The following is a 13,033-nucleotide window of genomic DNA, read 5'->3' on the forward strand; positions in this document are numbered from 1 at the left end:
GGGGATATGGGGACAATGGGGGGACATGGGGATAGGGGGACATGGGGGGATATGGGGGGACATGGGGATATGGGGGGACATGGGGACACGGGGGAAATGTGGGGATGGGGGGACGGGGGACATGGGGATAGGGGGATGGGGGGACCTGGGGACATGGGGCACGTGGGGACATGGGGGACAGGGGGGGACGTGGGGACATCGGGGGGTCATGAGGTCAGGGAGACATGGGGATATGGGGACAATGGGGGGACATGGGAGGATATGGGGGGGCAGGGGGACACGGGGGAAATGTGGGCATGGGGGGGATAGGGGGACAAGGGGACATGGGGATATGGGGACGGGGGGACATGGGGGGGAAATGTGGGGATGGGGGTGATAGGGGGACATAGGGACATGGGGATATGGGGACGGGGGGACATAGGGACATGGGGACAGGAGGATATAGGGAATATGGGGACATGGGGGGATATGGGGGACATGGGAGGGATATGGGGACATGGGGACAGGGGAACATGAGGGATATGGGGGGACATGGGGGATATGGGGGAACATGGGGATGGGGGGACATGGGGGGACATGAGGGATATGGGGATGGGGGGACCGGCCCCAGGTTTTTATTTTGTTTAATTTAATTTAATTTCATTACGTCTCATTTAGTTTTATTTTATTTATATTATTTTATTCCTATTTTACTTCTATTATTTTATATTATTTTATTTCTATTATTTTATTTTTAAAAAGGCTTTTTCCCCTTTAATCTCTTGTTATCTCTTTGCTATTTCTCACCTTCCCACTTCGCTCCTTCCTGCCTGATTTTGTCACCTTTGCCTTTGTCACCCCCCTGGTTCCCCCCCCATTGTCACCTTGTCCCCCCCATTGTCACCTTGTCCCCCCCACTGTCCCCTTGTCCCCTGGTGCCCCATTAACCCCTTCCCGCCCAGGTGCCCGAACCGCTGCACGAGGTCACTGTCCCCAGTGATGGTGTCCCCAACGGTGTCCCCAACGGCGTCCCCGACGTCCCCCCCCCGGTGTGGCTGCCCCGGTTCAGCAGCGACGAGGAGGACGAGGACGGGGACGGAGGGGGAGCCCGGCCCGTCCTCCGGGTCTGGGCCAGCAGGAGGCGCCGCTGGAGAAGCTCCAGCTCCTCCCGCTCCGGTGAGGGACGTGTGTCCCAAACGGGGACACCGGGGGGGGCACGGGGACGGGGGACGGGGGGACTGGGGGGAACTGGGGGGAACTGGGAGGAAACGGGGGGAACTGGGAACAGGGGGGTCCAAACCCCCTGAGGAACCATTTGATGGTTCTTCTCTCCATCCCAACTCAACTCCATGAGGTGGAGAACGTGGTTTCCACCCCAAAATGGGGACACCATTGACTGGGAACTGGGAGGGTTGACTGGGAACTGGGAGAACTGGGGGGAACTGGGAGCTGGGGGGGTCCAAACCCCCTGAGGAACCATTTTGTGGTGGTTCCTACTCAGCTCCAGGAGGTGAAGAACGTGGTTTCCACCCCAAAATAGAGACACCAGTGAGGAGGGTTGACTGGGAACTGGGAGGGTTGACTGGGGGGAACTGGGAGAACTGGGAGAACTGGGGGGAACTGGGAGAACTGGGAACAGGGGGGAAACTGGGGGGTCCAAACATCCCGAGGAACCATTTTGTGGTGGTTCCTACTCAACTCCATGAGGTGAAGAACGTGGTTTCCACCCCAAAATGGGGACACCAGTGAGGAGGGTTCACTGGGAACTGGGAGAACTGGGGGAACTGGGAGGACATGGGGGGAACTGGGAGGACATGGGGGGAACTGGGAGGACATGGGGCTCCAAACACCCTGAGGAACCAATTTGTGGTGGTTCCTTCTCAACTCCATGAGGTGAAGAACGTGGTTTCCACCCCAAAATGGAGACACCAGTGAGGAGGGTTCACTGGGAACTGGGAACTGGGAGAACTGGGGGGAACTGGGAGAACTGGGAACAGGGGGGGAACTGGGGGGTCCAAACATCCCGAGGAACCATTTTGTGGTGGTTCCTACTCAACTCCATGAGGTGAAGAACGTGGTTTCCACCCCAAAATAGAGACACCAGTGAGGAGGGTTCACTGGGAACTGGGAGAACTGGGGGGAACTGGGAACAGGGGGGTCCAAACCCCCTGAGGAACCATTTGATGGTTCTTCTCTCCATCCCAACTCAACTCCATGAGGTGGAGAACGTGGTTTCCACCCCAAAATGGGGACACCATTGACTGGGAACTGGGAGAACTGGGGGGAACTGGGAACAGGGGGGTCCAAACCCCCTGAGGAACCATTTGATGGTTCTTCTCTCCATCCCAACTCAACTCCATGAGGTGAAGAACGTGGTTTCCACCCCAAAATGGGGACACCAGTGAGGAGGGTTCACTGGGAACTGGGAGAACTGGGGGGAACTGGGAACAGGGGGGTCCAAACACCCTGAGGAACCATTTGATGGTTCTTCTCTCCATCCCAACTCAACTCCATGAGGTGAAGAACGTGGTTTCCACCCCAAAATGGGGACACCAGTGAGGAGGGTTCACTGGGAACTGGGAGGGTTGACTGGGAACTGGGAGAACTGGGAGCACTGGGAGGACACGGGGGTCCAAACCCCCTGAGGAACCATTTTGTGGTGGTTCCTACTCAACTCCATGAGGTGAAGAACGTGGTTTCCACCCCAAAATGGAGACACCAGTGAGGAGGGTTGACTGGGAACTGGGGGAACTGGGAGAACATTGGGGAAACTGGGAGGAACTGGGAGGAACTGGGGGGTCCAAACATCCCGAGGAACCATTTTGTGGTGGTTCCTTCTCAACCCCATGAGCTGAAGAACATGGTTTCCACCCCAAAATGGAGACACCAGTGAGGAGGGTTCATTGGGAACTGGGGGAACTGGGAGGAAACGGGGGGAACTGGGAATGGGGGGGTCCAAACCCCCTGAGGAACCATTTCGTGGTGGTTCCTACTCAACTCCATGAGGTGAAGAACGTGGTTTCCACCCCAAAATGGAGACACCAGTAAAGAGGATTGACTGGGAACTGGGAGGGTTGACTGGGAACTGGGGGAACTGGGAGGAAACGGGGGGAACTGGGAATGGGGGGGTCCAAACCCCCTGAGGAACCACTTGGCCAGAGGCACCAAACCCTTCTCCTACCACCACGACGCCATTTTTGTCACGACGACGCCATATTTGTCATAACGACGCCATATTTGCCACCACGACGCCATATTTGCCGCAACCATCACGTTTCTCCCTCCTCAACCCCCCACCTCCTCCATAAGATTTGTCTAAAGTTGTTTAAAGTGCCCATTTTTGGGTGTATTTTTGGGCAGACGCCGCGTGGACGAGCGACACGGACGGCTCCGCGTCCCCCGAGGAACACGAGCACCCCCGAGACGGCGCCTCCGAGCGGCACAAGAGGCCCCCGGCGCGGCGCCCGCGGCACCACGGGGGGAAGCCCCCCGGGAAACACGCGTGCGTGGTGTGCGGGAAGCGCTTCAGCCGCGCCGCCTCGCTCACCCGCCACCACAAGCTGCACGTGGGCGAGCGGCGCTTCAGCTGCCCCACGTGCCGCAGGAGCTTCGCCTGCGGCTCGGCGCTGCGGGAGCACCGCGACGGCGCCGGCTGCCGCCACCGGCCGCACAAGTGCCGCGGCTGCGAGAAGCGCTTCGCCTCCGCCAAGGCGCTGCAGAAGCACCGCAAGGTGGGCACGGCGGCAAGGTGGCCGGGGGTGGGGGGTACGAGGGGGGTCGGGGGGGTGAGGGGTGCTCCTGCCCCCCTGCTCTGCCCTTAAATAAGGGGTTAGTTCACATGCTATGGGGATATACTTGGGGAAATTATGTATATATGTATATAGTATATGCAGCCACAGCACCCTGAGAACACCCAGTCTCATGTGCTCTGGGAAGCTAAGCAGGGTCGGGCCCGGTCAGCGCTTGGATGGGAGACCTTATAGATACACACAGCCATAGCACCCTGAGAATGGCTGATGTGGGAAGCTAAGCAGGGTCGGCCCCGCTCAGCGCTTGGATGGGAGACCAGCCGGGTACAGAGAGGCTCTCCTGCCCCTCTGCTCTGCTTTTGAATAAAGGGTTTAGTTCAGATACTGTCAGGGTGCACTTGGGGAACTTTTATATATCTAAAATTATATATATATATATATAAAAATATAGTAGATGAAACCACAGCCCCCTGAGAACGCCCCATCTCATATGACGTGGGAAGCTAAGCAGGGTCGGCCCCGGTCAGCACTTGGATGGGAGACCAGCTGGGAATGGAGTGGTCAGTAGGTCAGAGAGGTTCTGCCCCTCTGCTCTGCCCTTAAATAAGGGTTTAGTTCACATACTATCGGGATAGACTTGGGGAAATTATGTATATATGTCTATAGTATATGCAGCCATAGCACCCTGAGCACGCCCCATCTCGTGTGATGTGGGAAGCTAAGCAGGGTCGGCCCCGGTCAGCGCTTGGATGGGAGACCAGGAAGCCAATGGTACCTGAGGGGGTTAGAAGGGGGTGGTCGGTAGGTCAGAGAGGTTCTGCTGCCCCTCTGCTCTGCCCTTGGATAAAGGGATTAGTGCAGATACTGTCAGGATACACTCGGGGAACTCATACGCACATATATATATATATATATGTATATAGTATATGCAGCCACACCCCCCTGAGAACGCCCCATCTCGTGTGATGTGGGAAGCTAAGCAGGGTCGGGCCCGGTCAGCGCTTGGATGGGAGACCTTATATACACACAACCATAGCACCCTGAGAATGGCTGATGTGGGAAGCTAAGCAGGGTCGGCCCCGGTCCCCACTTGGATGGGAGACCATCCGGCTCCACCTCCGGCTGCTCCTGCTCAGAACAGGTGATCCCAGAGGTCAATCCTGCCCTGATCGCTGTGGTTCTGTGCGCAGGTCCACCTGCAGAACGGCGCCTTCCGCTGCCCCGACTGTGGCAAGACCCTGACGTCCAACGCGGCGCTGGTGACGCACCGGCGGATCCACACCGGGGAGCGGCCCTACGGCTGCCCCGAGTGCGGGAAGCGCTTCATGGCCACCAAATCCCTCAACAAGCACCGCAAGAGGCACACGGACAACGGCGCCTTCGCCTGCCCGGACTGCGGCAAGAAACTCACCTCCAAGTCCACCCTGATCATCCACCGGCGCATCCACACCGGAGAGAGACCCTACGCGTGTCCCGACTGCGGGAAGAGCTTCATGGCCACCAAGTCGCTCAGCAAACACCGCAAGAGCCACGCGGAGAGCGCCAAAAACGCAGAGAACCCCCCCAAAAGCTCCGGCGTGGCCGCCCACTTGCGGAGCCGCGGGGTCGACCCTGGAGAAGCGTTTTTGGAAGGTCCTTCGTTGAAGAAACGCCAGAAGGAGCAAGCGCTGGACAAGCCCCACCAGTGTCCGCACTGCGGGATCCGCTTCACCCTCCACTCCACGTTCCTGCTCCACCTGAAGAGCCACGTGGGACCCCGACCCTACGTCTGCTCCGACTGCGGGAAGAGCTTCCGAGACGCCACCACCCTGCGGAGGCACCACCGCATCCACACGGGAGAGAAGCCCTACGAGTGCTCCTATTGCCAGAAGAGCTTCCGGGCCAGCTCCACCCTCATCATCCACCGGCGGATCCACACGGGGGAGAAACCGTATAAGTGCACAAAGTGCCCCAAGTGCTTCATGTCCAGCTCGTCGCTCATGAAGCACCTGAGGACGCATCTGCGCAAGGAGCGGCTGCTGGGGGCCAGCCAGTGATGGGGCTGGCCAACCCAGCACAACGCAACGCAATGCAATGCAATGCAACCCAACCCAATGCAACCTGACCCAATGAAATGTAACGCAACCCAACCCGACACAATGCAACACAACTCAATGCAATGCAATGCAACCCAACCCAGTGCAACCCAACCCAACGAAATGTAACGCAACCCAACCCGACACAATGCAACGCAAGCCAATGCAATGCAACGCAACCCAATGCAATGCAACGCAACCCAACCCAGCGCAACCCAACGCAACCCAACCCAGAGCAACCCAACCCAATGCAATGCAACGCAACCCAACCCAGTGCAACCCAATGCAATGCAACGCAACCCAACCCGACACAATGCAATGCAACCCAATGCAATGCAACGCAACCCAACCTAGCGCAACCCAACCCAATGAAATGCAACGCAAGCCAACCCGACACAATGCAATGCAACGCAACCCAACCCAGCGCAACCCGACCCAATGCAATGCAATGCAACCCAACCCGACACAATGCAATGCAACCCAATGCAACACAACCCAACCCAGCACAACCCGACCCAATGCAATGCAATGCAACGCAACCCAACCCGACACAATGCAATGCAACCCAATGCAATGCAACGCAAGCCAACCCAGTGCAACCCAATGCAATGCAACACAACCCAACCCAATGAAATGCAATGCAACCCAGCCCAGCGCAACCCAACCCAGCGCAACCCAACTCAACCCAACTCAACCCAACCCAACTCAACCCAACCCAACGCAACCCAACTCAACGCAACCCAACCCAACGCAACCCAACCCAACGCAACCCAACTCAACGCAACGCAACCCAACCCAACGCAACCCAACCCAACGCAACCCAACCCAACGCAAGCCAAGCCAGCCCGACCCGATGCAACCTGACCCAACACAACCCAATGCAACCCAACGCAACCCAATCCAACCCAACGCAACGCAATGCAACACAACCCAACCTGACGCAACCCAGCACAACCCAACCCAATGCAATGCAACCCAAGGTGCCTTTGGCCACATCTCCACCAGGAGCTGCTGCTGGGCCCCACCCAGTGACATGGGTTGACCAATCCAACCCAACCCAACGCACCTTTGGGTGCCCATCGCACCCAAAACATCCCCAAACCCACATTTTGGTGGCATTTTCACCATTTTCTCCAAACTTACTTGTTGGCAGAGAGTTTCCTCAGGACCAGAAGATGGTGGTGGCTTCTCCATCCCCAGGTGACATCCCCATGGGGACTTGGGGACCCCATTGAGGAGAACATCAACGTCTTCCTTTGGAGGCTGAAAAGCTGATTTTCACCTCCATACCTTCAAAAAGGTTTAAATGTGGAGTCTCCATCTCCTCAGGGTTCCGTTATTAAAATGATCCATTTATACAGGACGCGGCGTTCTCCAAATTCGTGTTTCCTCCCCCAATTTCGCCGTTTCTCGCCCATTTTTCCGCTGCCGCCTTCACGACCGGCGCCGCCTCGTTTGCGGGTTTTACGAGGCGAAATAAAGCGGGAATTGGGGTTTTTTGGGGCGCGTGGGGTTGTGATTTAATGGGGAGCCGGTGGGGCTGGATGGACGTGTCCCCTCGTGGGGTGGCCTTGGGGTGCTCGTGTCCCCGGGGAGGGACATGATAGGTGCAAATGGTGGCATTTTGGAGACTTTGGGGTGGGCGCTGCGGCTGTGGGGACGGGCAGGGGGGTTTTGGGGTGAAAATGCCCCGTTTTGGTGCAAAAATTGGGCAGGATGTGGCGGCAAAAGGCACCTGGCAGCGGTGGGATTCGAACCCACGCCCCCGCAGGGACTGGAGCCTTAATCCAGCGCCTTAGACCGCTCGGCCACGCTACCCTGGGGGGGAATTGGGTTCGTTACAGGAAATCATAAGGAAAATAATGTGGGAATTGGGTCAAATTAATTAATGGGGTTTTTTTTAAGGTGACGCTAATGAGGGAGCGTGGGGGCGGTGCCACAAAACTCCTCCTTTTGGTCTTTTTCCCCCCATTTTCCACCCAGTTTTATTCCCCGCGACTTCAACCCTGGCGGCCTGTTGATAATTTGATTTCATTTTGATTAATTAAATTAAATTTAATTTTACTTTAATTCTAACTTAACTCTAACTTAACTTAACTCTAACTCTAACTCTAACTTAACTCTAACTCTAACTTAACTCTAACTCTAACTTAACTCTAACTCTAACTTAACTCTAACTCTAACTTAACTCTAACTCTAACTTAACTCTAACTCTAACTTAACTCTAACTCTAACTTAACTCTAACTCTAACTTAACTCTAACTTAACTCTAACTTAACTCTAACTTAACTCTAACTTAACTCTAACTTAACTCTAACTTAACTCTAACTTAACTCTAACTTAACTCTAACTTAACTCTAACTTAACTCTAACTCTAACTTAACTCTAACTTAACTCTAACTTAACTCTAACTTAACTCTAACTTAACTCTAACTTAACTCTAACTAACTTAACTCTAACTTAACTCTAACTTAACTCTAACTTAACTCTAACTTAACTCTAACTTAACTCTAACTTAACTCTAACTTAACTCTAACTTAAGGTGTTTATTTCTATTTTATTGTAAATTTTGTTTTATTTTAAAGCAATAACCCCCCCGGGATTTCCAAAGAAAGGACGGGGTGGGTGTTTATAGAGACTCAACCCACACACCATTGATTTGGGGGGGTTCTTTTCCCCCAATATTAAATATTAAATAGCACAGATTAATTAATTATGGGTGAGTTCAAATCATGTTGACACCCCAGGAAAAAGGAGGAAGACGAGGAGGAAGGTGAGGAGGAGGAAGAAGACAGAAAAAAGAACAAAGTAAAATAAAGAAAAACAAAGAAGAGTTTCCTAAAGGAAAACAACCTCAGTGGCAGAGCAGAGGGGCGGGAGAACCTCTCTGACCCAGCTGGTCTCCCATCCAAGTGCTGACCGGGGCCGACCCTGCTTAGCTTCCCACATCACATGAGATGGGGCGTTCTCAGGGGGCTGTGGCTGCCTATATTATATATATACATATATATAAATTCCCCAAGCACATCCTGGTAGTATCTGCACTAAACCCTTTATTCAAGGGCAGAGCAGAGGGGCAGGAGAACCTCTCTGACCCACTGACCACCCCCTTCTAACCCCCCCAGGTCCCATTGGCCTCCTGGTCTCCCATCCAAGCACTGACCGGGGCCGACCCTGCTTAGCTTCCCACATCAGGTGAGATGGGGCGTGCTCAGGGGGCTGTGGCTGTATGCGTTATATACATATATGTGTATATATATATATGAGTTTTCCAAGTGTATCCTGACAGTATCTGCACTAAACCCTTTATTCGAGGGCAGAGCAGAGGGGCAGGAGAACCTCTCTGACCCACTGCCCACCCCCTTCTAACCCCCCAGGTCCCATTGGCTTCCTGGCCACAAGGTCCCAGTGCTGGCTCATGGTCCCCCTGCTGTCCCCAGGCCCCCCAGGTCCCTTCTCACCGCTGCACCAGCCCCTTCCCAACTTCCACTGGACCCCGGGGCTGTTCTGCCCACATACAACACTCCACACTTGTTCTACTGCATTGAATTCTCCTCTCCAGCCTGTCCAGGCCGCTGGGTGGCAGCAGAGCTCCCAGTGTCACCGCTGCTCCCAGTTTGGTGTCACCAGCACACCGGGTGACAGTCACCCAACCCCAGGGCGATGTGGCCGGAGCTCGGTGGCCCCGGGTCCCTCCCACAGAGCCGCCCCTGGGTGACGTTTGCCGGGCGCACAACCCGACCTGTGTCCTCATTGAGCTCCGTGAGCCCGGCTCCTCCAGCGCCCCGGTCACCCGCTCCGCTCCCCACTCACTGCGGTGTCAAACGCCATCAGGGACACTCGGTCCTGTCCCCCAGATCACCCGTGGGGACGCTGAACAGCGCTGGGGTGACACCGAGCACGGGGCACCCCACTTGTGACAGTCACGCCGTGCACACTCATCGCCGTCACCGATCCCAAACACCGCACCGTGCTGGGGACGGGGACACAACCAGCGCCGGCACGCCAAACCAGCGCCGGAACGCACCAAACCAGCGCCGCGCACGCCAAACCAGCGCCGGCACGCACCAAACCAGCGCCGGCACGCACCAAACCAGTGCCGGGACGCACCAAACCAGCGCCGGCACGCACCAAACCAGCGCCGGCACGCACCAAACCAGCGCCGGCACACACCAAACCAGCCCGCGAACACCAAACCAGCGCCGGGACGCACCAAACCAGCGCCGGCACGCACCAAACCAGCGCCGGCACGCACCAAACCAGCCCGCGAACACCAAACCAGCCCCGCACCGGCACCGGAGGCACAGCCGGACGCTGCGTGCGGAGCAGCGTTTATTGAGTAGCCAACAAACCAAATCACACCGAAGAAAGCGTGTACATCCTCCAGGTGAAAGAGCCGCAAGCGATCGCAGGCGTGAACAGGGCAGGGAAACCCCCGGGCAAAGGAGCCGCCAGCGCGGTGGGACCATTGTGGTGGGACCAGCGCGGTGGGACCATTGCAGGGAGACAAGCGCACCAGGACCATTGCGGCGGGACCAGTGCACCGGGACCATTGTGCGACCAGCGCTCTCCGCAGGCAGCATCCGCCTCCTCCGCTGGCCCCGGGCACGGGCCACATCCAGCCGCACGTCCGGTGCTCAGGCGCTGAGCACTGCGGGGACAGAGGAACAGAGCGCGTCACCCAGGGCCACCTCCCCATCTCCATCCCCATCCCTGCGTGCCCGTCCCCAGCGCCGTGTCCCCTCCTGCAGCCCCGTGTCCCCTGGCTCGGGGTCCCAGAGAGCAGGGAGAGCCGGGGCGCCCCGTCCCCCCGTCCCGCGCCGCACCTGGGGCTGCGCCATTGGAGCCGCCGGACCCCCCGTCCGCACCTGCAGAGAGAACCAGCCGTGAGCGCCGGCGCCGGGAGCCGCGGCCACGCTGCAGCCCCCACAGGCGCCACCAGCACCGGGGGACAGCGACAGCGGCCACAAAGCGCAGCGAATGCAGCCGGATGCGCCCCCGGTGCCCCGGTACTCACTGGGCGCCACGCCGTAGCCCTTCTGCTTCTTCCCTAAGGACACAAAGAGGTGTCGGCACCCACCGCGGGGGGTCCCCGAGCGCCCGGCCCCCGCGCCCTCGCCGGCCCCGCTTTACCTGAGCGGCACCGCCAGATGGCGACTCCGGCGCCCACGGCGCTGACAACCAGGACGGCAGCAATGGCGGCCACGGCCCCCAGGATGGTGAACTGGCTGGACTCCGGCTCTGGGGAGGGACGGGTGTGAGGGGGGAACCGGACCCGCCGCGCCCCGCGCCCCCGCGCCCACGGGCCTCACCGCTGGCGAACAGCCGCGGCTCGGGCAGGCTGGCGTGCTCCACGCGGCACCGGAACCGGTCCCGCTCCTCCGGCCGCGCCTCGATGGCCGCCCACGTGTAGTAGGTGCCGTCGGCGTTGGGCACGATGCCGCCCCACTCGGTGTCCTGGTCCCGGACCTCGCCGTCCTTGAGCCAGCTGACGCCGATGGGCCGCGGGTAGAAGCCGAACGCGCGGCAGCGCAGGGTCAGGATCCCGTGCGCCTCCGACGCCGACACCCGCACCGCGGGCGGCTCTGGAAGGGCAGCGGTGAGCGCCGGCACACACACCCATCCCCGGTGTCCCCGGTGTCCCCAGCGTCCCTCACCTTTCCGCTCCAGCACGTCGAGCCCGTAGCTCAGGTATCTCCGCAGCCACTCGATGCAGGTGTTCTCCAGGTAGTGCTTCTGCTGCTCAGCGACAGCCCCGTCCTTCTCCCACTTCCTCTTGGTGTTCTGTGCCCCCACGTCCGCCGCGGTAAACGTCATAGTGTCCGGGTCAAAGGAGATGTAATCCTTCCCATCGTAGGCGGACTGAAAATACCCCCTGGTGCTGCCGTCCTCCAGGAGGTCACAGCCGAACATCTCCTGCACGGTGTGAAGCCCTGAAACACGAGCAGGGACAGGGGGACGTTCAGTGGGCACAGAGCCCTGGTAGCGCCCCCACCCAGCCCTGTGTGAGCCCGGGGGGTCGGGGCACAGCACCCGGGCTGCCCCACGGAGTGTGACACAGAGCCCTGCACACGGGGCACGGCCGGGCTGCACCGGCCCCACGGCACCCGGGACAGGACGGGGGACGGGGACCCAGGAGCTGGGGGGACAGGAGACCCAGGAGCTGTGGGGACAGGAGGGGCCGGGACAGGGACCCAGGAGCCCCCCAGACCTGGAACACGGGTGCTGGGTGCTGGTGGGGGGATGTGCTGGGTGGGGGATCCAGAAGCCCCCCCGGCTCTGGGCTGGGGATCCAGAAGCCCCCCCGGCTCTGGGCTGGGGGATCCAGAAGCCCCCCCGGCTCTGGGCTGGGGATCCAGCACTGGGAAGGGGCCGGGGCAGCGGGACCCCTCGGTGGGGTCCCTGCAGTGAGAGCCGCAGGGACGGGGCGGCGCTGGCCAGGGCAGGTGTCGGGGGGGCAGAAACTCTTCCGTCCCACAGAGCCCCCCCCAGCCCCACGGAGCCCCCCCCAGCCCCCACTCACCCCCGCTCTGGTTGTAGTAGCCCCGCAGAGTTTCCAGGTTCACGCGGTGAAACTGCTGATTGCGCAGTGCGATCTGGGTCTGTTTGTCCCAGTACGGCTCGTCCAGATTGGCCGCCATCCAGTTGGCCCGGGGCACCGTCCTCCCGGTGTCGCTGTCGTAGCGCGAGATGAGGTTCCCGTCCACGTAGCCCACGGACACGTACTCAGGCAGCCCCGGGCTGGGATCCGACACCCCAACGTGGAAATAGCGCAGGGAGTGGGGCCCTGTGGGGACAGGGGGCGGTGAGACGGGGTGAAGGTGCCGGGACGGCAAGGGGGGGGGGCCCGGGGAGCAGATGGGGTGCGGGGCAGCGTCAGGGGGGACACTGGGGGGCGAGTTGTGTCCTGGGTCCGGGAACAGAAGCCCAGAAGTGGTTGGGGGACCCGAGTTGCCCAGGAAGGCGGATCCAGGGGGTCCCGGTGCCCAGGGCAGAGGGCCCAGGAAGGCCCAGGAAGGCCCAGGAAGGCCCAGGAAGGCCCAGGAAGGCCCAGAGGTGTCCAGGGGGTCCCGGTGCCCGGTAAAGGGGGGTGAAAGGGGGTCCGGGGGGTCCCGGCCCCCGCGCTCACCGCTCGCCGCCCCGCCCAGGGCCCCCAGCAGCAGCAGCAGCCGCAGAACCGGCGCCGGTCCCGGCAACATGGACGCTCGGCTCCGCTCCGCTCCTCAGGTG

The 13,033-nt window shown here is 59.4% G+C and overlaps 2 protein-coding genes across 3 annotated transcripts; one reads left to right on the forward strand and one right to left on the reverse strand.

Moving 5' to 3' along the window:
- Positions 1-4,590: 4,590 nt before the first annotated feature.
- On the forward strand, positions 4,591-5,867 carry LOC309451801 (uncharacterized protein). The gene has a single exon (XM_082076502.1). The coding sequence runs from the start codon at positions 5,054-5,056 to the stop codon at positions 5,762-5,764; it is 711 nt and encodes a 236-aa protein (XP_081932628.1). The 5' UTR covers positions 4,591-5,053; the 3' UTR covers positions 5,765-5,867.
- Positions 5,868-10,069: 4,202 nt separating this feature from the next.
- On the reverse strand, positions 10,070-13,033 carry LOC309451800 (class I histocompatibility antigen, F10 alpha chain-like). 2 transcript variants are annotated; one of them, XR_014186320.1, is made up of 9 exons: positions 12,933-13,033; positions 12,327-12,590; positions 11,461-11,736; positions 11,116-11,388; positions 10,937-11,044; positions 10,821-10,853; positions 10,630-10,671; positions 10,362-10,454; positions 10,070-10,280 (listed from the first exon to the last, which is right to left on the reverse strand). XR_014186320.1 is itself a non-coding variant. In XM_082076501.1 (8 exons), exons 1-8 carry the CDS (start codon positions 13,000-13,002, stop codon positions 10,441-10,443), a joined length of 1,080 nt encoding a protein of 359 aa, XP_081932627.1. In that variant the 5' UTR covers positions 13,003-13,033; the 3' UTR covers positions 10,070-10,440. The 2 variants fall into 2 exon arrangements, 1 of the variants encoding a protein (XP_081932627.1); XM_082076501.1 differs by having other exon boundaries at positions 10,070-10,454.

Source organism: Streptopelia decaocto (assembly GCF_964273445.1).
Source record: "Streptopelia decaocto genome assembly, contig: HAP1_SCAFFOLD_1567, whole genome shotgun sequence".
Classification (NCBI taxonomy): domain Eukaryota; kingdom Metazoa; phylum Chordata; class Aves; order Columbiformes; family Columbidae; genus Streptopelia; species Streptopelia decaocto.

Excerpts from the sequence above, each read along its gene's own strand:
- LOC309451801 (XM_082076502.1), top strand. The coding sequence starts at position 5,054 with ATGGCCACCAAATCCCTCAACAAGCACCGCAAGAGGCACACGGACAAC.
- LOC309451800 (XM_082076501.1), bottom strand. The coding sequence starts at position 13,002 with ATGTTGCCGGGACCGGCGCCGGTTCTGCGGCTGCTGCTGCTGCTGGGG. Across the intron at positions 12,591-12,932 it reads CCTGGGCGGGGCGGCGAGCG|GGCCCCACTCCCTGCGCTAT; the intron begins GTGAGCGCGGGG and ends CTGTCCCCACAG. Across the intron at positions 10,854-10,936 it reads CATCTGGCGGTGCCGCTCAG|GGAAGAAGCAGAAGGGCTAC; the intron begins GTAAAGCGGGGC and ends TTGTGTCCTTAG.